Source organism: Crocuta crocuta, unplaced genomic scaffold (genome assembly GCF_008692635.1).
Source record: "Crocuta crocuta isolate KB4526 unplaced genomic scaffold, BGI_CrCroc_1.0 scaffold97, whole genome shotgun sequence".
Taxonomy (NCBI): domain Eukaryota; kingdom Metazoa; phylum Chordata; class Mammalia; order Carnivora; family Hyaenidae; genus Crocuta; species Crocuta crocuta.
In genome coordinates this window covers 3,029,276-3,053,732 of record NW_027531999.1, presented here as the reverse complement: position 1 = coordinate 3,053,732, position 24,457 = coordinate 3,029,276, and the positions used below count along the sequence as shown (strand labels likewise).

At 37.2% G+C, this 24,457-nt stretch overlaps 1 protein-coding gene across 1 annotated transcript in view; it reads right to left on the bottom strand.

The window, feature by feature from the left end:
• Nucleotides 1-2,230: 2,230 nt before the first annotated feature.
• Nucleotides 2,231-24,457, bottom strand: part of LOC144240846 (receptor-type tyrosine-protein phosphatase R-like) — a 100,261-nt gene continuing 78,034 nt past the window's right edge. The window contains exon 4 of the mRNA XM_077775264.1: nucleotides 2,231-2,292. Coding sequence (XP_077631390.1) covers nucleotides 2,284-2,292 — 9 coding nt within the window. The 3' untranslated portion in view covers nucleotides 2,231-2,283. The remainder of the gene's footprint in view (nucleotides 2,293-24,457) is intronic.

Genomic DNA, 24,457 nt, shown 5'->3' with positions numbered 1-24,457 from the left:
ACTGGGGCATGTGGGCTCTGTGCTTTCCTTTTGCGGTCTGCTTGTCTGTAAAGAGAATATCATCTGGTCTTCTCTGTGCAAGTGATAAAGTTGTAAAAGCTCTGTCTCTTTAGGGGATGCCACAGTTGGCTGGTATTCCTGTGACTAGTCGATAAATTTGTCCAAGATGGAGAGGCAGTCATAGAAGTATATTGTTATCATGCTCCTAAGTCATATCTCCAGCAGCTCTATCAACAACAAAGCTACATTTTAATCTCCACAGGCTGTTTCCTCGTGGCATGCTAGAAGGATGCTATTTCTCGGCCTCCTCTAACATCAGCAGTAGCACTACAAGGTCAGACATTACACACCCCCAATTCCTAGAAAAAGGCAAAAAGGCTCTAAAATTTTTCTGGTTGGTCTTGATTTCAGCATAGATATCTCCAGAGAAAGATCAGAGGAAAATCATGAATATGGTGTTATGGAAGTCAGGAGGGAGAGTTTCTTTCTTTCTTTTTAAATGTTTGTTTATTTTGAGACAGAGCAAGAGACAGAGTGCAAGCTGGGGAAGAGCAGAGAGAGAGGAAGACACAGACTCTGAAGCAGGCTCAGAGCCTGACATGAGGCTCGAACTCATGAACCATGAGATCATGACCAGAGCCGAAATCGAAGGCCTAACCAACTGAGCTGCCCAGGCACCCTGACGAGGAGAGTCTAAAAGAGGGTTGCCAGCACTGCCAGATGCTGCTGGAGATTAAGGAAAATGTGGACCAATAAACAGTTGTTGGACTTGTTGATGAGGAATAACTGGTGGCTTTCAGGTCATGGGTCTCAAAATGTGGTCCACGATGCACTGGGAGGCCAATTGAGTCTTTGTTGGAGCCCAGTCGAAAGTACTGGGTCACTGTGTAGAAATATGGGTTCATGATATACAATTCCATAGATTTTTCTTTCCCCCTAAAGGTCATTTAATGAGTTATTAAGGGTTAGTAAAAGTTGATAACTCATAATCCAAAATCAGCATGTTAGTAGTGTAGATTGAGATCTTAGGCAGTTACGAGTGAGTATGTAATGAAAAGCCAACAGAACCCAAGGACCAGTTTATGTTGAGAACAGAAGGAGAAAGATGAAATGGTAAATAGATAGAAAAATCGCTTTCTCCAGATAGTAAGAACTTTGACCTTTATGTCACAACAACAGCATGTCAGATGACTTAAGATCTTGCTTCTTAAGATCCTACACTGTGATGAGCTACCCCTTTTACATTAGATACAGTAGATACTAGAGTTTGGGCCAGAGTAATGCTTTGAGACATCTGGAAAACAACTGCAATGTTGGCTTCGTGCATTTCTCACATCCTTGCTCTGTTGTAGTTATAGGCAGCTAAATCAATTGATGAGCTAATCAATGAAAAGATTCTTGAAGGAGCTGAATGAGTATTGGTAGTGAGTGAGAAAAGGTATCTACATTTCCTATTTAGAAAGGTAAGACCTGGTGGAAAAGGGAGATACTTAGGAGGTTCTCGAATTATGAGCTCACACATTGAAAAGTTTTGGCCTACTCTGTTTTCTAATTACTAGGAAGACTGAACACCACTTCAATTGTGCTTGTGTGTTTGGAAGTTTCAGGTAAGTGAGTAAATACCAAATAAAAACAACTTTGCCACACGAAAATATAATAGGTCAGACTATCATTAGGGAATAAGACAGATTTGGATTTAATCCTGGGCCTTGGTCAAATTATTACTTCTCTCTGAGCTTCGGTTTCATCATCTGCCCAATGGGGATGATAACTGTGCCCCTTCATGGGGCTTCTGAAGATCACATTAGTTATTAGATAAAAACCAGCTAAAACTGACAGATAAAAGGTGCTCCATAACCTGGCTTAAAGATATGAATTTATTGGGGGTGCCGCCTGGGTGGCTCAGTTGGTTGGGCGTCTGACTTCAGCTCAGGTCATGATCTTGCGGTTTGTGAGTTTAAGCCCCATGTCGGGTTCTGTGCTGACAGCTCAGAGCCCGCTTCAATTTTATGTCTCCCTCAGTCTCTGCCCCTCCCCTGCTCATGCTCTGTCTCTCAAAAATAAATAAACGTTAAAAAATGTTTAAAAAACTATGAATTTACTATATATCAATGTTAAGAACCATTAATTAAATTGAGTAACAACTTTGTTGATTAAATGACAGTTCTTTATTTATTTCCTGGAACAGTAATAATATCAAGAAATGAAGAAGTGGCCGGATTGGATTTCCAGTGTTTGCATTTACTGATTGTTTCAGCTATCATGAGCTGTAGCCAAAGTCAATCAGGAAATCTAGGTCAGAAGAAAAAGCAATGGTCAAAACAATTTGTTTTTCCAAAGTGACATAATTTTTGGAGAGAATATATATCAGAGGTTTAAAGTTAAAATGGCACATTTTAATATGGATTTTTTTGATTTCAGAATCTCTGCTTCCATTTTCTCCCTACTTCACTTTTGTAAACCATGGCCATGTGAACAGTCAACCCCAATCCCAAATCACACAGAAGGCCCTTTATAGATATTGAATTAAATTAAATTATATATTTATAGATATAGAATTTATATTCATCATCCTTTTCTTTTTTCTCTCTACTAAAAATTAAATAATAATTTTGAAACAGTCAAATTAAGTGATTTAGATTAGAAGCCTTTGTCCTACTCATTTAAAAAGCTTTTTATGACATAGGTTTTTCTTCATTTCATTAATCTCTCTATTCTATTTTAGTATTACCTCTTAATTAGTGTTCCCTTTCACATCCCCTAGTAAGATTCTTATAAAAAACCTCTCTGTTGCCTTTGAAGACTCCTAAAATTTAGCAATTAAGCACAGAAATTTTATATACTGTTCTGAAAACTTTAAATTCTGTATGGTTTGAAGTAAACCCCCATTCTTATAGTAAAATATTCTTAAAATCATGAATTGGTGCAAGTCTTGACTTTTCTACTTACAAATTCACTGGAGGAGATAAGGCTTCCATATATTATAAAATAACACTACTTTTATGATGCTACCATTCCCATATCTTGTGAAATCATGTCTATTTATACTTATAAAAATATTTTTATAAAAGTTACAAACATCTATGGATGAAACAGAAGAAAACAGAGGTTTAATACGAAGTTCTTTAGAGACAGGAGAAAAATCACGATTTAACCACAAATAGATATTATCCTGAGTACAGTAAACAAACATAATAGCAAGTTACTGCTTTCAACAGAGTTTTCAAGTCTCATTATTATATGTCCAAGCCAACAGAAATTTCCACATTCATCTCCCCTGATTATGTTTTCTATCTTGTACTGAATGTTACTTCTCCATTATTTTTATTCCTGTGTTCTCTTTCATCCCCCACCTTCCCAACCCTATGACTTCCATCCCCCACCCCCACCCCCGCCTTCCTTCACCATTTCTCATGCTGGAGGCAGAACACAGCAGCCAAAAGCTTGAGTTGAAAATGGTTGGAATCGGGGCCAGGCAGAAACCCTGTGTGAACAAAAGCCCAATGCTCAGGCAAATGTTGCCTGGAAAACCAGGTCAGACGAATTCAGGTTCTACATCCAGCCCCGTCAAGATGACAAAACTGTAATCATCACAGCCATGACTGTGACACTCATGCAGCTTTTGTGAAAGGACAGAGGGGACATCTGACCACTGTTTCCAGTAAGAACTGAGACCAAACTAACTTCTAAGTGGCAGTTAGGGATGCTTGGAAGTAGATGTCCAGGGACAAAATAATAATCGTTCACTCTCCAAGCTGTTTGCTAATCAGAAACTGAGATTATCCAAAACCATCAAATATATAAATGCTACTTTAAAAAAGGAAGCAATTAGCAATCCTCACAGGCCAATGGGTGCTTTATTCCCAATGTGGGAAAAATAGAGACATGGTTTTCTTTGATTTATATGTGCTTATATTCAATCAACAGAAATATATTCTTTCGGGACTCTCAAGTTTTCTTATGCAAATGCTTGAGCTTTGAGCCACCAGGGAGACCACACGGGCTCTGAAGAGTCAGTCTGATCGCAAGGGTGGTTTGGAGGCTAACGTCCATGGAAGGATGTTATAAATTTTCTTTTATTTCCATTCCCTCCGTGAAGTAGTTTATGTTCTACTTCAATGACTGTAATAGCATTCTGTTTTTTGCTCTTCTGGTGAACTACATAATTCTCCAAGAAACATGCTAAAATGAAACGAGGTTTATTGGCATGTGTTTTTGAGATGCAAATAAGAACTCTATGATTTAGTGTCCTTTCAACTTTTATTCTCAGTAATCTTGATATTTCTGTCACAGGGGGAATTAACATATTTTCTGCATAAGTACAAATGAATAAAGACAGAACATGGGACAAGATTTAGTCAATGTTCTTGTGGGGTTTTTTTCATCTGCAGAAAGAGATGGCAAAATAATAGTAAGTGTATAATTTTCCACAAGGTATTATTTTAGTTGTTAGCACCCCAAGAACCATATCAATTCTATAAAAGAAAGACTCTAAGTGATGTTGTCTGCAGCATAACTGTAATACACAGCGTGACCCAGCGAATTTCATGTTATCTTTTCCAGTATTTTCTGTAATACTCTTTACTTTTTTCTTTTAATATGATTGGGGCCATGGTACTTATTAGGATTGTTATATCTGGTCTAATTATTAAAATTTTAAATACAAGTGCATGGATTGATAAGAAAAACAAAGGAGGTTATATATAACTTATTTCTCCTGTTATAGCTAAATTTAGAAATGTCTAATTTCATACAACACAACCCAGCATCAATTGTCATCTGAGTAATTCACCCTAGCAATTAAAAAAATAAATTTAAGACTGTGGAAACTGTCAGGGAAGATGCTTTGGTATATAACACTAAAAACCTATGTCTTCTTTAAGACTTTAAATTCTATGAAATGACAGATTTAAACACACTAGTCCTCCTCACATTAAAAAGTATCTATGCACTAGAAAATCACTAACATTTTTTGTTTCTTTTAAGCCTAAAATCTTGCTTCTAAACCCCAAATCCTAATTTGAAATTATTGTCAAGCCATCATTTGGGATTATTATCTGCTCAAGTGTCACATAGGAGACATACTAAAAAAAAGGGAAATCTGACAACTCTATATTTTATGGCAAATAGAAATTGACTTCTTGAATCAAATGATATATTTGGGCCATCTTGATGACTGTTTTCTGCAATACTGAATTAGACAGGAAGTTAGACCAATTTTATTATTAAGATGAATTGAAACTCCAGATGCAGTATTTTTTGACATGGTTATTCATCATCATGGAACGTAGATAAAATCAGAATTTCCTTAACTTTGTACCAACACCAGAACCACTATATTATTAAACACGCAAACTAAATTCTAAATTCAATACATATTTTTGAAATAAACTTAAGTGAACTAAATGTTCTGTGAGGTTTTAAATCTGAGGATAGCACTGTACAGATTAACTAATGAATTCATACATAATTTTTAATGAGAGCCATAATTCTTATGAGGGCAGACAAGTTTTCATAATACAGTTCCTGGTTTACTGGTGGAAAACAACAAAGCTGAGGTCCCTGGTTGGGAATTGGACCAGGGATGTGTCATGTCACTGACTTTCATTCATTGGTCCCCCACATCCGATTACAATGGAAGATACTGACTAGTCTTTTAGTGAAGTCACTGTGGAAAGGCAGCATTCCCAAGATGCAATAAAAAACATCTAGATTTAGTGACTTGGTCCATTTAACTTTTCTTTTTCTAGTGATTATAAATGCAAGCTAGGTCATCCTTTCTGCAATGTCAGTTGTGGGAACTACATAAGAAAATATCTGCTCCACTCAGTATCTTTTATGTATTTTCCAGTTCTGTCCAAGTGGATGTATTTTTAATTCCATTCTCTTTAGGATGGATACAAATTTTATGAGAAACTTCTTATGATCGCGGTAGGGTCTTTATTTAGAAATGCTGAATAATTGCATAGCATTTTCTGTTAATTTCCAACTTTGAGGCTAAAGACATTTCCCTAGATATCACAAAGATTCTCTGCTGACTCACTCATATACAGCCACCCGAACAGATACAGACAGAAATCTCAATATTTACCCTCCTAACCTCACACCATTAATGTCACGAAAGATTCTCTTACCTGTTTGAAAAGTGACTGGATGTTGTGATGAGTTTGACTTCCATTTGTGCTCTTTATGTTATTTCCTCACCATAGCAAGCCGGGCTAATCATAAAGCGTTCTAAGCTTGTGTGCTGAGACGAAGCCTCATTTAGTCACCTGGAGGTAACTGCCTGGTACTATTTCTAGAGACAGTGCTGATCCCTGGCCTACTGTAGCAGCCTGTGCTTTCCCAAGAGATACCCCAGGTGCTTGCTGTTTCGACAGTTTACTAGAATTGAAATTCACGGGGATTTTTTTTAATGGTAATTAACAAAACTATAAGGTGAGAACTTTGTGGACTACAGACAAGGTGTGTCGCATGAAAGATTTTCTTTTCTTTCTGTCTTGAAAAAATGATATGTTTACAAGGTATTTGCATGAAAAAGTTTTTCTAATTTCCTCTAAAATATACTGTGCTATGGAATTTACAGATATTTCAACCTTCATCACAATTTAGAAAGCAGGCATTATTATTAATCTTTTATTTATTTATTTATTTATTTATTTATTTATTTTTTTACAAATAGTTTATTGTCAAATTAGTTTCCACATAACACTTAGTGTATTATTAATCTTTTTACCAATGGGGAATCTAAAGTGATTTAACCAAAGCCCACATAATGAATCTGGTTGGTCTGATTCCATAATTGGTGGTTTTTTTTCCACTTCACCATATGCACACCATTATGATTTAACACAGAGGGATTTCAGATAAATGACTGTTGTAATTATTATTAGTAGTTAAATATTTGGTCTGAAAAAAAGAATGGAATAAAGATAATTAAGACATTATCTATGTCTTTAAGGAACTATCAGTCTATTAGAATAAGGGCAATTGAAATACTATTGGGATTCCTTGAACTATGGCCTCAAGATATATGGCATAACTAGCAAGGTTGCAATAAAAATCATTTATACATTACTGGTGGCATGGTAAATTGATTTTTTTAAAGGAATAGGGCACTGTCAAGAGTCTTAAAAAGGTTCATGATCTTTGATCCAGTAATCCCCCACATGCATATTTACCTTAAGGAGGTGATTTCAGTGAATAAAAATAAATGGACACAAAGGTTTTCTTTGCAGTATTATAGTAAAAAATCAGAAGCAACTTAAATGAACATCATTGCAAAATGGTAAGTTTGTTATGGTACATCAAAGGGAGGTTAATTGTGTAATTGTCTCTCCCTTTCCTGCATCATTAGTTGACCCTCTCTACTGAGTCTTTCTTTCTTCTTCTTTTTTTTACGTTTATTTTTGAGAGAGAGTGCACACATGTGTGCAGCAGAGGGGCAGAGAGAGTGGAAGACAGAGGATCCCAAGCTGGCTCTGCACTGACACCAAAGACCCCTATGTGGGGCTTGAACCCATGAACCATGACATCATGACCTGAACCAAAGCCAGAAGGTTAACCATCTGAGCCACCCAGGTGTCCCTCTACCGGGTCTTTCCAATCTGCTTACAAACGTGCTGTAATATTTCTTAGGTTAAAACAAAAGCCAAACAAGCCAAAAGATCTCCTTGTCTGGCCTTCATCCCTTTTTCTCACCCTTCTTTCAAACAGAGGTCTCTAGAATTGTCTGTTATTTATTGTTTCCAATTCCTCAATCCCATCTGTCATTCTCCTGTATCAGCTCCTGTTATACTAAACCATTATAGCTACATCCAGTGGCCTCAGTCTTCATCTTGCTTGATCTGCCAGGAGCCTTTGACATAGATGATCCCTTCTATGATACTTTTTCCTCACCAGGCTTCCTGGAGGCCACACCTTGGTTTTGTTTCTCATTCACCAGTCACTTTTTTTTTTTTTTTAATTTCCTGGCCTTTCTATGTTGAATGTTTATGTGCCCAATTCTTCATCTCTTCCTTTTTTTTTTTTTTCTAAACTACAGTCTGAAATTAACCAGGACTTCATTCTCAGAATGCAAGACTTGTAAATCCAGCTGGATACTTGACATATCCACTTGGATAATGGTAGCATAAGCTCTGACAGTGTTTTTTTTTTCTTTTTCTTTTTCTTGCAATGCATGTGCCTGACTTAAGTTGTGATTGTTGATACATCCACTTCAAAGAGGGATCCACTTCAAAGAAGGCATCCACTATGAAGATGGCAAACTCCAATGAACACATCACTAGCCACACAACTAGATAAAGAGGTAGGCTGCCTACCCCTCCTGGGATTCCTTTGTTTTAGAGATCTTGGTTGATTTAAATAACTGATCATTTGGGCCACTTATTTTTCTCTTCCCATTCATATGTTTCNGAACCCTAGGTGCATGCTCGTGCTCTCTCTCTCCCCATGATGAGATTGCTGTGTGGCTCCGGGTGTGTTGTGCAATTTCCAGGTCCTGTAAGTAATAAACCTTTATTTTTTCAAACTTCCCTGATGGTTATCATTGAAGGGCATCTTGCAATCATAATAAGAATAAGGGCCAGTTCAACCACAACCTTGGTTATTGATAGACTAAGACCAGCACAAACAATGACTAACTGGATCTTGTCTACATTGAACTCTTGATTCCTATCCTACCAACCTCCACCTGAAATCTGTTCCTCCCTTAATTTTCTTCTTCTCCATAACTAGTAACTCCAACCTTCTGTGTGCTCAGGTTAAAAGCCAGGCATCATTTTTGCCTCCTTTCTCCCATGACTCACAACAGCTGGCAAATCCAATCAGCTCTACCTTTGAACAATATTCAGAAGATCACTTCTCACCACCTCTGTCATTGCCACCCTAACTCCCATCATCTGTCACTTGGGCTATGACAGTAGTCTCCTAACTGGTCTCTGCTTCTATTCTATGCTCTGTAGTTTATTTTCTGCACAAAGCCGGGGTAAATTTTTTAAGTTTATGTATTTATTGAGAAGGGGGAAGAAGATACACACACACACATACACACACAGAGAGAAAGAAAGGGAGGGAGGGAGTGAGGGAGGGGTAGAGAGAGAGGGAGAGAGAGAATCTCATACAGGTTCCATGCTCAGCCCAATGCAGGGTCTAACAATGCATGAGAACATTACCCAAGCCAAAATCAAGAGACAGACACTTAACCAACTGAGCCACCCAGGTGCTCCTTTAAGCCATAAGTTAGATGATATCACTGCTTTCCTAGAAATCCCTCCAGAGGCCCTACTTGTTCTTCCTAACAGCATCCTCTCTTCCTCTTTCCATCCTTTCATCCCCATCCCAGCCTGCATCTTCTAGCAATCTTCCCTGCATTTTACTCCTTCTGTTCTGATCTGCTTGGTGTTCTTTAAACACAGCAAGCTCTCTCTGACCTCAGGGCCTTTGTGTGCACTGCCTCACTGTTAGGAATACTCCTCCTGAGATATATGCAGGGCTCATACCCTCATTTCATGTAGGTATCTACTCAAACACTGCCTTTTTGGAAATGCCTTCCCTAATCAGACGATTTTAAACTATCACCTTGTTTATTTGTCACTGTCTGCCTCCTTACCTTGATTTATTTATTTATTTTACTTCAGCACTTTCCATCATTGATATATAATATTCTCTCTGTATTAGAAGGTATTATTTAAGATAGCAGGAATATTGGCTGTTTTGCTTACTGTTGACTCACAGAAACTAGACAATGCCTGGCTTATGTAAGAAGCTCAGTGATATCTTCTGAATGAATAAATAAATTAAACAAGTTCATAATCTAATATTCAGTGAAATAAGCATAATGTGAAGTTGTATACTTATATACATAATGCAAAGTATGTATACTTTATAACTATATAAATGTGTTAAAATCTTAAAGGGATACTAAGGCATTAAAATAATTGTGAGCAATGGTTTTTGAATAAAATGTTACATTGTTAATTTAAAATCACCATATGTATCTGGGAAATGATATCAGTTGGCAGTTACAGAGAATGCAGTTGCTTTTTTTGAGAAATGACTGGCTTCAACCACATATCTCAGAGGAAAGTAACCACAGTGATTTCAGAGTTGATACCACTCTCATGTACATTTGAAAATTATCTCCCATTCAGCATAGCACACCAGTTAAGTGCAACATGTCAGATGGTCTTGTTGGAGTCAGATGGTCTCAGTATAAAGCCTGGTTATTCTACTTACTAGCTAAATGACTTTGGGCTAGTTACTTAGCCACTATCCAGGTCAGTATTATTTTAAGACTTTTTTTTATTTTTAGAGCAGTTTTAGATTCTCAGCAAAACTGAGTGGAAGGTAAAGAGGTTTCCCATAAACCTCCTGCCCTCACACATGCTAGCCCACCCCATTATCAATATCCTGCACCAGAGTGGAACTTTTGTTACAATGAATGAAACTGTCACATATAGGCACCTAAAGTTCATAGTTAACATTCGTGCTCACTCTTGGTGCTGTACATTCTATAGGTTTGGACAAATGTATGATGATATATATCCACTGTTACAGTATCATAAGATATTTTCCTTGCTCTAAAAAATCTTCTGTGCTCCATCTATTCACCCTTCCTTTTCCAGAACCCTTGGCAATCACTGATCTCTTTACTGTCTCCATAGTTTTGCCTTTTCCAGAATATCATAGAGTTGGAATTATAGAAGCCAATCCCACATTGGCTTCTTTCANCTGGTCTTCCCCCCCCCCCCCACTTTTTAGCATTGAATAATATTCCATTGTCTGGCTGTACCAAAATTTATTTATCTGTTTACCTACTGAAGCATATCTATGTTGCTTCCAAGTTTGGGCAGTTATGAATAAAGCTGCTCTAAACACCATCATGCAGGTTTTTGTGTTCAAGGTCATTTTCTTAAATACCTTCCTTGGAGGTTGTTGGGGGGGTTAATTGAGATAAAGCTTCTATCATGCTTAGCACACTGCCTGGAACCTGGTACGCATTCAATAAATGTTACCACTCTTTATATTTTTATCATTAAGCTGGCCAGATAGTTTTGCCTTATTTCACAGATAAGGAAACTTAAATTCAAAAAACTTAAATGACAACCAATAAGTGGCAAAAGTAGGCCTCTTACCCAGGGCTTCTAATTCTAAATCCAATTGTCCTATTATGCCATGTGTACATTCTGCAGAAGGCAAGCAACAAAGGCTAGACTCACTCTGCTTAGTATGGAAAATGAGGCTTTGTTTCTTGGTGAACTTTACTGACATTTTACTTAAATTACAATTTACACTGAATTTTATAGACATAGCAACTCCTATAATATATCACAAGATAATTATATTTCCTTACTAATGAACTAGTTAATGTTTAGAGGGATGAGGGAGATGGGAATGGCTAGTTTAATCAGATACATTGTCTCTAGGTGACTTCATAAGGACTAAATGAAGATTCTGGAATCAAACACAGAATTTTCAAAATTCACATGTAATCACATTATTCCAAAACCTTTTGTAAAAGACGTTTGTTGAAAAACATAAGCTGCCAAAAGTATAGAAGTAACATGAGAATGACCATGGTGTGTCCAGCTGGGGATTCAGGAAATCTGGCATAACTAGAACATCTATGGCCTGGAAAGAACTATGTATCTATTTACATGAGAGACTAAGGACCTTGTTGGGAAGAAAACTCTGCTAAGGAAATTGAAGACTGGTTCTCAAAAGAGGGATTTAAGGACAATGGACTCAAGTGAAATGGAAGAGGAGGTCTAGACTCAAAATGGAACTCTGGAGAAGGCAAGCCTGAAAAACAAAACAAAACATAATTTTGGGCACATACAAAACCAAGGAGCACACAAGAATGGCATAAGGAGGGCAGGAGAGAGATCCCCATTCTTCGGTGACGTACAGAGCAGAGTTCAGCCCACGGAGGGCTCAGTCAGCTTGTCCGTGCACACGGGTCCTCAATGAGGAGACTCAGCAGCAATAAGAGAACAGTGTCCTTGGTGCAGGTATCAATGGCACCAGCATCAGTCCTGGAAGCCTCATACAGGCACAGGCAGATGTCACCACTGCTGACAGCTATGGCAACTGAGATACCGGAGACTCCAGAACACGTGACCCCAGTGAGCCAGGGCAGGAGACTTCTTTCTCTCCTATGCGTTATACAAAATGAAAAGAACTGTGTGTATGAGAAAGCCAATGTCTTGTGGGACTTCTCTGCAAATATCAGGGTAAGAAAGTTGAAGAAGGCTGACGATCTGGTTAATAGTCAGTGCTGATGTATGGAGAGGTGGGCAGCAGGGAGATCACCAGTAATCTCCACATTGCTAGGGCAATATGAGATTCTTTTGACTTTAGGGATGCCACATACTCCAACATGCTATTCTTTTTGTCACTTTGCAACTGCTTTACTCTGTCATCATTCAGTTCTCAGCTTACATGACCCTTCCTCAGGGGCTCTTTTGTTACACACACCAGTTCTTGATTTAAATTAAGTTAAATTTCCTATTCCCTAGGCTGAAATTAGTTCTAAAGATGGTGACTGTTAGTATCACTCAAAGTCTCAAGAAAGTTCAAATAAATCATCAAGACGTTGGAATAGCTTCAGAACAGAATAATAAGAGAGGAGATCAATCTTTAATGATTTCCTAACAAGCTACAAATAAAAATTTCACAGTAAGTCTAGAATAAAATAACATAAAAATTTCACTCACTGAATGTGTGAGAATAAATTCACATTTGTTATTAACTCATCAGCAATCTTCCGAGTACATTATTTTTCAATTTTGTATTACCATATCATAAAAAATACAGCAGCACATTCATTATTCATAAACCCATTAGAGTATATATATATATCATTTCTGTTTGCATTGCACTGAACTAGAGAAATATATGGGAATCTCATAACTCATCATTTCCTCTACTCCAAATGCAATAATAAAGTTTTGTAATTTATTAACATCAATACAATCATTCTTGATAGAAAAAGAAAACAAAAATCTTAACTATTTCTGGTAAGCAAATGTAGCTTATCTGATGATGTGCTTCTTTTACACTGTTCAATTTTTGACTATTGCTGGCTGTCATGTCTTTTTAGGAAGACAATCGCTAAAGAACAAATCTTCAAAGACAATTTAGAGTACTCTGTGTTCAAAATGTATTTATTAGAGTTTTAATAATAGATCATCTATCTTCTACTTCATCTAAACATCCTGAGACAGACATAAAAAAGTGAGTTTATGTGAACCTCAGCAGAGTATATAGACTTTATTTTTTTACATTAGAGTTTTCATAGCCTTATAAACAAACATCAACAGTGAATTAAATCCTACCAAGTGCTAATATGGATCTTTAAGGCCAAATGGATGTGTGATTGGTAAATGTGTGTTTTGGTTTATTATAATCAATAACTTTATCAACCCTGAAGGCAATCATGGAAACTAAGGAAAATAAGGACAATTACATGCATATCAACAAATTATTAGACTCTTGCTGTGGATCTGAAAATGAATTAGTAAGATAGAAAACACCATTTGAGAATTCACATTGTGAGGAGATCCTAATAAACACTAAGTAACCTAAAAACTAAATTAAATGCCACATAGACCGTGTCTTCACATTTAAAATAACTGAGCTCGATTTAAAGAAATGTAACTTAGCTGTCTGGTCAGGGTGACAAAGAACACATTATAAAATAAGAAATAACTAATCAAGGAGTATGAAGTCCTGTCCCTCTCTGCTTTTCACTCTTTCCTTGTGCCTGCTGCTTCTTTGTTTCCCTGGCTTGCAGTGGATGTTTACTTGATTCACTCTGAAATATTTACTGAGATTCTAATATATGCCAAGCACTGTACACATTGGGCATAAAACAGTTAGCAAGGCACTATTTCTGCCCCCTCCCCCCATCCTTTGCTGTTCTTATCAAAGACAAATCTCTGCACTTTTGCTCTCATCTCCTGACATATGCTCAAAAATTTTCTTCTGCTTCTTCCTTCCACGTTATCAGCCCTTTCCTCATTACTGGATTATTCCTACAGGTACATAAATATATATAAGCTAATTGGAAAATCAAATCTTCATAGAGTCCGCATCTCTCTGTACTGCTTCTCCATGTCTTTGTTTCCCATCACGTGAAATATTTTTGAGCAAATCCTCTATTGTCTCTGCTTAATCCTTATCTCTGGCTCACTCTTCAACTACTCTCATCTGACACCGACCCAACTAAAAGAAACCAATCTTCTTTTTTTTTTAAATTTGAGCTCTACGNCTCTCTCCCTCCCCCACCATTTCCCCCCTTCTTCTCCCCCACAGTCCTCCATTAAGATCCTCCTATACATGCAAACATATGGTATTTGTTCTCTGCCTGACTTATTTCACTCAGCATAACACCCTCAAGGTCCATCCATGTTGCTACACATGGCCAGATTTCATTCTTTCTCATTGCCATGGAGTATTCCATCATATAAATAAACCACATTTTCTTGGTCCATTTGTCCGTTGATGGACACTTAGGCTTAAAAGAAACCAATCTTGTCCAGATCGTCAATGACCTCCAAGTTGGGAGGGGGTCCAACAAAAACATGCATATTCTCATCTCTTTTTCAGCAGCTATTTGGCACAGTTGACAACTATCTCCTTCCTGAAATGCTCTACTCTTAGCTTCTGTGGCATCATATTCTCCCAGCTTTTCTCCAACTTTAGTGATGTTCCTTCTCATTTCCTTTGTTGATTCTTCTTCCACCCAACTTCTAAATGCGGATGGGATTGAAGGTTTCTTCCCAGACACTTTCTATTTTCAATCTGTCTCTAAGGAAATATTGATCCAGTCCCAGCCTTTGCACACTCTGATGTTGCTTAAATGTCTACCTCCAGTCCAAGTCTGTCTCCAGAGTCCCATAGACTCATGCATCTAGCCACTACCTGAAACCTCCGAGGAGATATCTAAAAGGAACCTCAAATTTAATATGTCCAAAATTGAGATTTGGACTATTCTTAAACCTATTATTGTTCTAAGCTTCTCATTTTAGTAAATTGAACTACAAATCATTCAATTGTAAGAGATAACAATCTGGGGAGCACCTGTAAATCCTTTCTCTCCCTCATATACCACATCCATTCCATCCTCAAGTTCTGTCAGTTCTGCCTCCAAATATTCAAGAAGTCTTCCCATTTTGATTTTATCTCCACTGTCAGCACCAAATTCAGTTACCATCATCTATTTCTTTAGACACTATTATAGCATTCTTGTTTCCATTCTTGTCCCTTTTCAATCCATTCTTCACATAGCATCAAAAGAAATCTTTTAAAAATGTGAATAAGATCACATCTATTCCACCCAGAAATTCTTTAAGGTTTCTTTCCCACTGTGTGTGTGTGTGTGTGTGTGTGTGTGTGTGTATATAGTAACTCCCGATAACTATATATATCTATGATATCTATATACTATATCTATAGATATCTCTATCTCTATCATCTATAACTATATATCTGAATGTTAGCAATTTGAGGATAAACCACATTTTCCATGTTCATTCAGGTGTCCATCAGAATTTCTGGTACATAAGTAAGTGCTCAATAAATACTTGCTGGTCAGACAAAAGGAAGCAAACAGAAGATAACAAAGAGTAGAAGGAGACAGAAAATAACAAATAATTGTCTAAAGACCCTGGTAGGGGAAGTACAAGGAGCTTCATAAGCATCTTTTAAGGGTATCTAATCCCTCCATCAGGGGAAGAGAAATAAGGTCGACTTATTTCTCTGACTATACACATTATACACACTATAGACACTAATCTTTACCTCAGAGGACACTCCAGTATACCCATAGAGCAAACCATATCATTTAGCCATGTAGTGTAAGTCTGTGTGTGTTAAATATGCATACACATATATCACATGTATATTATATGCACCTATATTAAATAAAACACACTCAAAACTAGACATATCACTACATCATGTATTATTTTATAAGTGTTTAGGTATATTGGTCTTAATTGTCACAAGTTAAAGATTCTGATTGAAGTCTAAACATCACATGTATATTTCCTCTAAAATAAATGTATTTATATAGAATTTCAGCAAGATAATATCTCCAAAAAGTTGAGAGCCATGGGAGAAGCTTATATGTACTTCTTACAATAAACAATGCCCAGGTGTGATAGTTCTATTTTTTATCATTAGAGGTATTACAGCACTGCCTTTTTCACTACATGGACATATTTGTTTTCTTGGGAATATATATATGTATATGAAGAAAAGATATATTATATATATCAGAATTAGAAAATATATACTCAAAAACCTTTATTGATGAGAAAAAAAGCACTTTAAATGTTTCATGAATAAATAATTTTAAAGAAGGGCGGGTTCATAAAATAAACCCAATCCAAGACTTGTATGTAAATATACGGCACCCAACATAATGCATATCACAGGCACTCAGTCACATAGCCATGCACATCATGGGCAGAATCTTAGAGACAGCTGCAGGACTCAGGGAGCCTCACCAGTTTTTAATCAGCAGCTTGTTGTAAATAACATCATAACAGGTGATTCAGCAGAAGCCAATGGTCACAATGATATAAATGAAACACAGGGAAGCACAGGGAGTCCTGATGACTGTGATGTTCAGCTTACCTACCTATCTAAGGTGCAACCAGCATCTGGAACATGATGCCCACATCGGAGTGTGCTGCTGGATGGCACAGTTTAAGACTGTTGTGAATGTGGGTGCACACATTGGTTTGGTTGTTTTGCCAAAACCTAACAAAGAATAGTAATAACAGAACATCTCTTCCTGCCAGATCTGGACCTTGCCTATCTCTCCTAACTTGTGTAAACCATTTTCCTCCTTGCCCATTACATATCAGACATATTGTACTTTGTTGTGGCTCTGAAGTTTGATTGTGAAGTCCCTGAGCACTTACAGAATGAGATACACTATCAAAGAGAGATAGGAACCAGTTGACACACCAGGCCACTGATGAGGGCAGAAGGGGATGGGGCCAAGGGGATGAATAAGGAGAAACCTGAGTACATAAAGTTTTATATCAACAACAATCCTAAGAGCTAATGCCTAGGTAGCACTTGCTGTGTTCTCATCACTATCAGAGCTTACCTGTACATACTGACTTAATTCATCTTGACAACAAACTCATGAGGTAGGTACAATTATTATCCTCATTTACTAATGACAAAACTGAGGCTCAAAAATGTTAATGGCTCTCAAGATTACATGTCTATTAAGTCATGAACATTCTCCCCCTGTACACACACACACACATACACACACACACACACGCACACACACGGGATTCATTAGCATGTAGAAGATCATATTTAAAGTAGTTAAAAAAACTACTGTGGCATAGTAGAATGAGAGGTGAATAAAAACATAATATAATAACACAATATATATCATAAAATATAAAGACTTAGGTTACGATCGTGGATCTCCCACTAACTGTATGAGTTGTGCACTTTATAACATTGGAATACAGATTTCTTCACTCTAAATGGATAGGGCTGGAGTCTACAATGTTAAGGGCCATTACAATAATTAATTTTATTTGCCAATTTGATGAGGCCATGAGATGCCCAGATATTTGATTGAACAATATTCAGGGTGTGTCTATGATTATGTTTCTGAATGAAATTAACATTTGAATTGGTTGACATAGTAAAGCAGACTGGCCTCCTCCATGTGGGTGGGTCTCATCCAATCTGTTCAAAGTCTGAACAGAACACAAAGGCTGAGTAAGAATACTGCTCTCTCTGCTTATCTGTCTTCAAGCTGGGACATTGGTCTTATGCTTTAGGATTGGCTTGGACTAGAATTTAACACCACTGGTTCTCCTGGATCTCAGGCCTTTGAATTCATACTGGCACTATATTATTGGCTTTTCTGGATCTCCAGCTTGCCTACCACAAATCTTAGCATTTCCTAGCCATTATAACCATGTAGGTTAATTTCTTATAATAAATTATATATTTATGAATACGAATATATAGATATTCATTCATTCCCTATTGATTCTGTTTCTCTAGAGAACTCAGATTAATATACCCATCTAATAATACTGACAATCTATAACAATTTTTCCAAGTATATCATGATTGAATTCTCTCTCCCACATCCTCCTTGAATTTGCAGAAAGTTTTGGTTTCTACCCTATAGACCTTTTATCCTTTTATAAGGATAAAAACAGATGGTGTGGGGGTGTAGCAGAGTAGACTGCGGTTACCAAATTGAGAGGATATTTATCGGAAACCTATAAGAGTCAGTTTGTCTTTGCCCACATTGCTGAACAGAATGCTTATACAAACGAAATAGTTGTCATCCTTTAGTTTAGCTCCCTTTCTGACAGTGAAGAAAAAATACATGGAGTTCATGGAGTTCTCAGTTATACTAAAATAATTATTGAATTATTCAGAAAATATGAGCAATATCAGCTTTAAAAAAGCTGTCTTTGCAGACACAATTTATTAAATGAATGCAACCTTCTAAAAATATTTTCACCAATGTCCTTTCTTGTTTCATAAAGTGCTGTCTTATTTACTCCAGTAGGCAATGATGAGCAAATTATATTGAGAAGAGGTGTGTAGAAGAAGTCATATTTTGTGAGATTTTAATCAATACTAGTTATGGGAATTAGGTATATGATACAACAGTTAAAATGCCTTAGTATATTGGTATCAGTGATGGGGCAGTGAATTTGTAATTAGTCCTAAACGTAATGTTGTACTTTTTACAAACACATGTTAGATAGAAATCAAGAAACAAGACATGTTAAAGTGATGGTATCTTAGAGATTATGTTGTTTTATCTCTCTCAATTTACAAATGTATTTACCAAATCCACTGGAAGACACACAACTATTGGGACACCTGAGGCTAGGCCTAGGTTTTCAGATTTCCATGCCAGGAATCCTTTCTCTTTGCTTGCCATATTTATAACTAGTGTCAATACTTTGAGATGCAGCATTTCAATATATGATTCTGTAAGAACATGAAGAAGTAACCGCTTTCAGTATTGAATAAAATTTTTTCCAATGTGTAATTTAGGAAATTTCCTATTTAAAAAAAGAATTAGGCCCGAAATGGCAATATGAATGCAACTTTTGGTCTACCCATGTCAGAATGACCTACTTCAACTCATAAGCAAGAATGAGTGTTTGGGTGAAACATTATCATATAGATTTGGTTCATATTACATGTCTATGTGGAGCACAAGCCTAATTTAATAAGGGTAAGCTGTTAATTTTGTATTCAAACCCAAAAGTTAGAAAGAATATTGATCATATCTTATAAAAGAAAATTTTTGATTTGGGGTCGTGCTTCAGTTTTGTTACTGAAGCAGTTGCTGTCTGCCTATGTGCCAAAGAGAACGGGCATGTTCAAGTGCTGTATTGTCCCTAGAATCCCTGCAACATCCCTGCAGATTTCATCACACCAACACCTTTTCATGGCCAATGGCATCCAGGGGCTCATTGTGGGCATGGAGAGTTAGTAGCTTGCAATCACAGAGATAGGGTTGTGGGTCAGTAACCAAAAGGAGCATCTTTGGGGGTTTCTAGGCCTATAACAAAGTCCAAAGTCCAGAGTTCAATTCTAAATCTAATGGGAAACACCAAGAAGGAGCAATATATGAATTCAAGTAGATAGAGGCCAACACTCAACACCACAAACATGGAAGCTTGAAGCTTGTGGTAAGAAGATGTACAGAAGATTCACTGGGCCACTGGATAGGAATTTTTTAGACAGTTCTTATGGACTCTAATGTGGGAATTCTGGGGTCATGTCTGCATAAAAAGAGATTTTTCTATCATTCCCTATCACCTATCAGAAGACAGAACAGTTTGTTTTTACTTTCTAAGTGTAATTAGGTCATTTCTCCATATTGATGAAGAAATAAAGAAGTTGACAATCATTCTATAGAACTGTTTGTCATACCTCTTCCCGTCTGCTGCTAAAATGTGTGTGTGTGTGTGTGTGTGTGTGTGTGTGCACGCACGTGCACTTACATGCAAGGCAGGGACTAGAGTAAGAGGCTCACAAGGTATAAAATACAAGGAGTTGCTCAATCTTATGGTTGAGTTGAGGTCAAGCATTTTGAATATTTGCTATTAGAAATGGGACTAGACTTATACGGTCTGCTTGCATAACTCTGAGAGTGAGGACCTCTTCATATTTTGTGCCCTTGGTGCCTCTTTTGCCTCACCCCAGTCCTGGCCCTGTGTATGTGTGTGCACACACACATTTTAACTCTAGATTTGGGTCTTTAATTCTTATGCTCTTTATAGTTAGGTTTATTAAGCCTACTTTGTTTTGGCATTTGAAGACTCCTGATGCTAGCCATTACATAATAAGTAAATTTATCTACACTTCATAGCAATACTATATGAACATCCATTGGCTCTTTACAATTGAATAAAGGTTTACCCAAGGCCACACAAGAATTTAACAACAGAAACAGGATTGGAATCCATCTGCTTCCTGGTTCCTTGCTTCCATCACACCGCCCACTGCCTTCACATCCAAGGACAGACTGTTGACAGTCCTGATGAATGTGTGAACATGCTGGGAACCACAGGCCATTGCACTGGTATTTATAAAAACTGAACTTTAAGATGACTGCCTTTACAAAATGAAATCTTTATTTTTTCCAATCCTTGTGAAAATTTCAAAAATAATATAGAAAAAATAAAGATCATTCATATTTTCACCAAAAGATTGCAGCTAATATTTTACATATCTTTCCCCAGGCTTATTTTCTCACATACAAACAAGATACTATGTGTTCTTTTTATTATTGTTGCTTTTAAAAGAAACAGCCTTGTACTCTATGATGCTATCTTTTTGTTTTCATTTATTATCTAATGCCATTCTTCTCAGTTAAAATGTGGGTTTATCTCATATAAATATTTAAAATCTTTAAAAATTAATCTTCATGAATGGACCTTTATGTTGTTTCCTGCAACATTTTTATCCTGCAACATTTTTTGTCTTACTTTCTTAGGATTTATAAAATTAGAATTACTGGGTCAAAATCCATGATTTTTTGAGGGACTTTTGATAATTTTGCCAAATTACCAGGGAGGCTGTAAAATGCTCATTTCCACTAACAGTTTATTTGTGTAGAGCTGGTTGTCTTTTGATAGGACTAATGTTTTTTTGTATGTAAGATAAGCCTATTTATTTAAAATTTTTGCTGCTATCCTATGTCATCGGTTGTTCTTATTTCTAGAGCCGTCAAACACTGACATTAATTAATTAAAATATTTCTTAAAAATATTTACTTATTTTTGAGAGAGAGACAGAGACAGAGCATGAGCAGAGGAGGAGCAGGGAGAGAGGGAGACACAGAATCGGAAATAGGCTCCGGGGTCTGAGCTGTCACCACAGGGCTCACAAACCATAAGATCATGACCTGAGCTGAAGTCAAACGCTTAACCAACTGAACCACCCAGGTGCTCCTGAAATCAATTAATTTACTCATTCATTCATTTATTTTTCAAATAATTATTGTGTACATAGCAAATTTTAAATGTGATAGAAGAAAATATAAATAAGAGAATTCTCCCTCAAAAAATTACCAGTATGACACACAACATCAACTAATAGGAGGCACTGGCTTAAAGAGTCATGAACTATCTCATTTAATCCTCACTACAATCAAGTGGGGTGGATTCCATTATTGTTCTGATTGTATAAATGAGGAAACTGAGGTGTATTGCTCAAGATCCCACAGTTTGCAAGTCGTAGAGTTGAGATTTAAATTCTGGCAATTTGACAATATGCTCTTAACCACTATGTTACAATATCTAAAAGATATACATAAAAAGATCTAATATTAGAAAACATATGTGGTAAGACTAGTGTGTGTGGTTCCTGGCCAGAAACACAATATGGCATGTAATTGGTCTGAAGCAAAAACTTCTTGACGTGGTAATGGAACCTCAGGTGCTGATGTGGTCTCTCCCCTGGCCAAGTGGTATAGAAGGCACTGAACCCATAGTTCTGGCCTCTTAAGATCTGGTATATTTCTTACCCTTACAGGCCTGAGCTGACCAACCAATACAGACATGACTTCATGAGAGATCAAGGAGAAATAGGGGAGCTTTAGCCTCTCACTTGCCTCTTAATCCTGTGTACATTCCTAATGCTGCTTGACCGCCTGTTTGGGAGTCATCTGAAAAGAAAACAACCTTGAACTGAGTCTGAGTCATTCTTTCTAGTCTTTGAATCTAGACTAGGAGTTTGGATGTGTTCTAGGTCACCATTTCCGACAAAACACCATAATCATTAAAATATTATAATAATTCAAAAGAGAGTTAAGGAGATCAGGGATGATTCCCCTCACTCCATCTCTTGGCCAGATGGGCCTTGATGAGTAGAACTTCAGTTTGGAAAAGGATGGGAAGAACATTTCCATAGCATCCATAGTAGGCAGCATTGCATAGGAGATATTGTATTGGTGGCAGGTGATAAGAAATCCAGTTTGACCAGAAGTTTTGGCATAATATGGGGTATGGTGGAAAGAATGAACAAGGAATTCAAGTTAGATCCAAATTATCAAGAGCCTTGTTTGCTCTTGATAAAACTATGAAGTTTTATTTTGATTTTGCACATTCTGGGAAGCCACTAAAAGTTAAACTATTGAGTGCAGCAGTAAAAGTCTTCTATACATGAGTCTCAAAATCCTTTGTAAATTCTTAGCCCAGTTTCCCTACAGGCATATTTACATATTCCTTTAGATCCAGACACACAATACTGCCATTTGCTCCTTCCCCACACACGCCATGTCATTTCATACCCTCATGCCTTTCCTTTGCTTATTCTTTTCTGAACTGTTTTGTAGCCCCAGTTTCTTTAACAGGTCATACTTATCTCGAAAGCCCCATCTAACTGCTACTTCCATGATAACCTTATCATCAAATCAGAAGTTTCCCTTTTTTCCCCGCCTACAGCTGATTTCTTTCTGCCTTATTCATTTGGTCTGTGTGGAGATATTATTGGGAGGTTGACCCAACAGCAATTTCTAAGGACTTCTTTCTCCCTTGCCACTTCCAACAGAGGGGTTGGAAAAATGAAGTACCCATTTCTGCAGCCTTCTGTCCAGCTAAGTGTGGTCCCATGGCACAGTTCTGACATGCAGGCAGGGCACTGAATAGGGAAGTTTATGCTTCCTTATAAAGGAGACAGGCAATGGAAGACAGCTCTCTGCCTCCTCCTCCTGCTTTGAACACAGACAGGGTGCTCAGAGATGTCGCAGCTACCCTACAATCATGGGGTGGAAAGAATAAGGCCGGAAGTACAGGCCAAGGATGGCAAAGTGAAGAGATGGGATGTTGAACTACTGCATCTGACTAGGACTGCTCATGTACGGACATCTTACATGTGAGAAATTAAAATTATTTATTGCATGAGCCAATGTTTTGTTTCTTGCTGCTGAGTCCATTCCTAGTGGATACAATCTACTTGTCCATTGTTACTACCAGATTCTAAGTTCTTGGTTTAATATATTTTAAATTCCTTGATGAAAAGTTTCAAATATCTTTTTCTCTCCATTTCCTTTTTTTGCCCTAACCGTTTTTTTTTTTAAATATTTTTATTTATTTCTAGGAGAGAGAGAGAGACAGCATGAGCAGGGGAGGATCAGAGAGAGAGGGAGTCACAGACTGAAACAGGCTCCAGGCTCTGAGCTGGCAGTCAGCACAGAGCCCGACGCGGGGCTCGAACCCACGAACCGCGAGATCATGACCCAAGCGAAAGTTGGCCGCTTAACCGACTAAGCCACCCAGGCGCCCCTGCCCTAACCATTTATGCAGACCCTCAATAAGTGTTGAATGGATTGACTATAGTTTCATCTATCAATGTGATCAATTCAACTAAGAGTGAGGGAGGGAGAAACTAAATATAACAGCTAACTAAACATTACTTAATATACTTTCTTTAAAAATATTCTGTGAAATGTCTTTTAGATTTTAACATTTTCCCATGTTATATTATTTAATCTGGACTAAGCTGAACTCAGAATGTTAAATTTCCACCTTATTTAGATGAACTTTGGAATGGAAGCCATATTAATTAGTAATTTTTTTTTTTGCAAGCTATCATGCAAGGAAAAGATAAACAGCTAGCAGGAGTCATGTAAATACAGCTGGACTTTCCAGTGATGTCATCATGTTTCATTGTTTATCACTCCTTGTTTGCACTGTTCCCCAACAAATACATCCAGGTAAGCATCTGGTATGTTCATTAACCCCAAAGATCCACCCCAAAGTTATTTTCAGTACTTCTGTACCAGTAAAAACTTCATCTGAAAATTAATAATTGCTGTCTTTGAATAGGAGGACACAAGACACATAGAGTCCCTAGAATTTATTTTGTGGAAGTCAATGATCAAATGTTAAGTGGGAGACCTGCCCGGTATACTTTCTGATGCTGA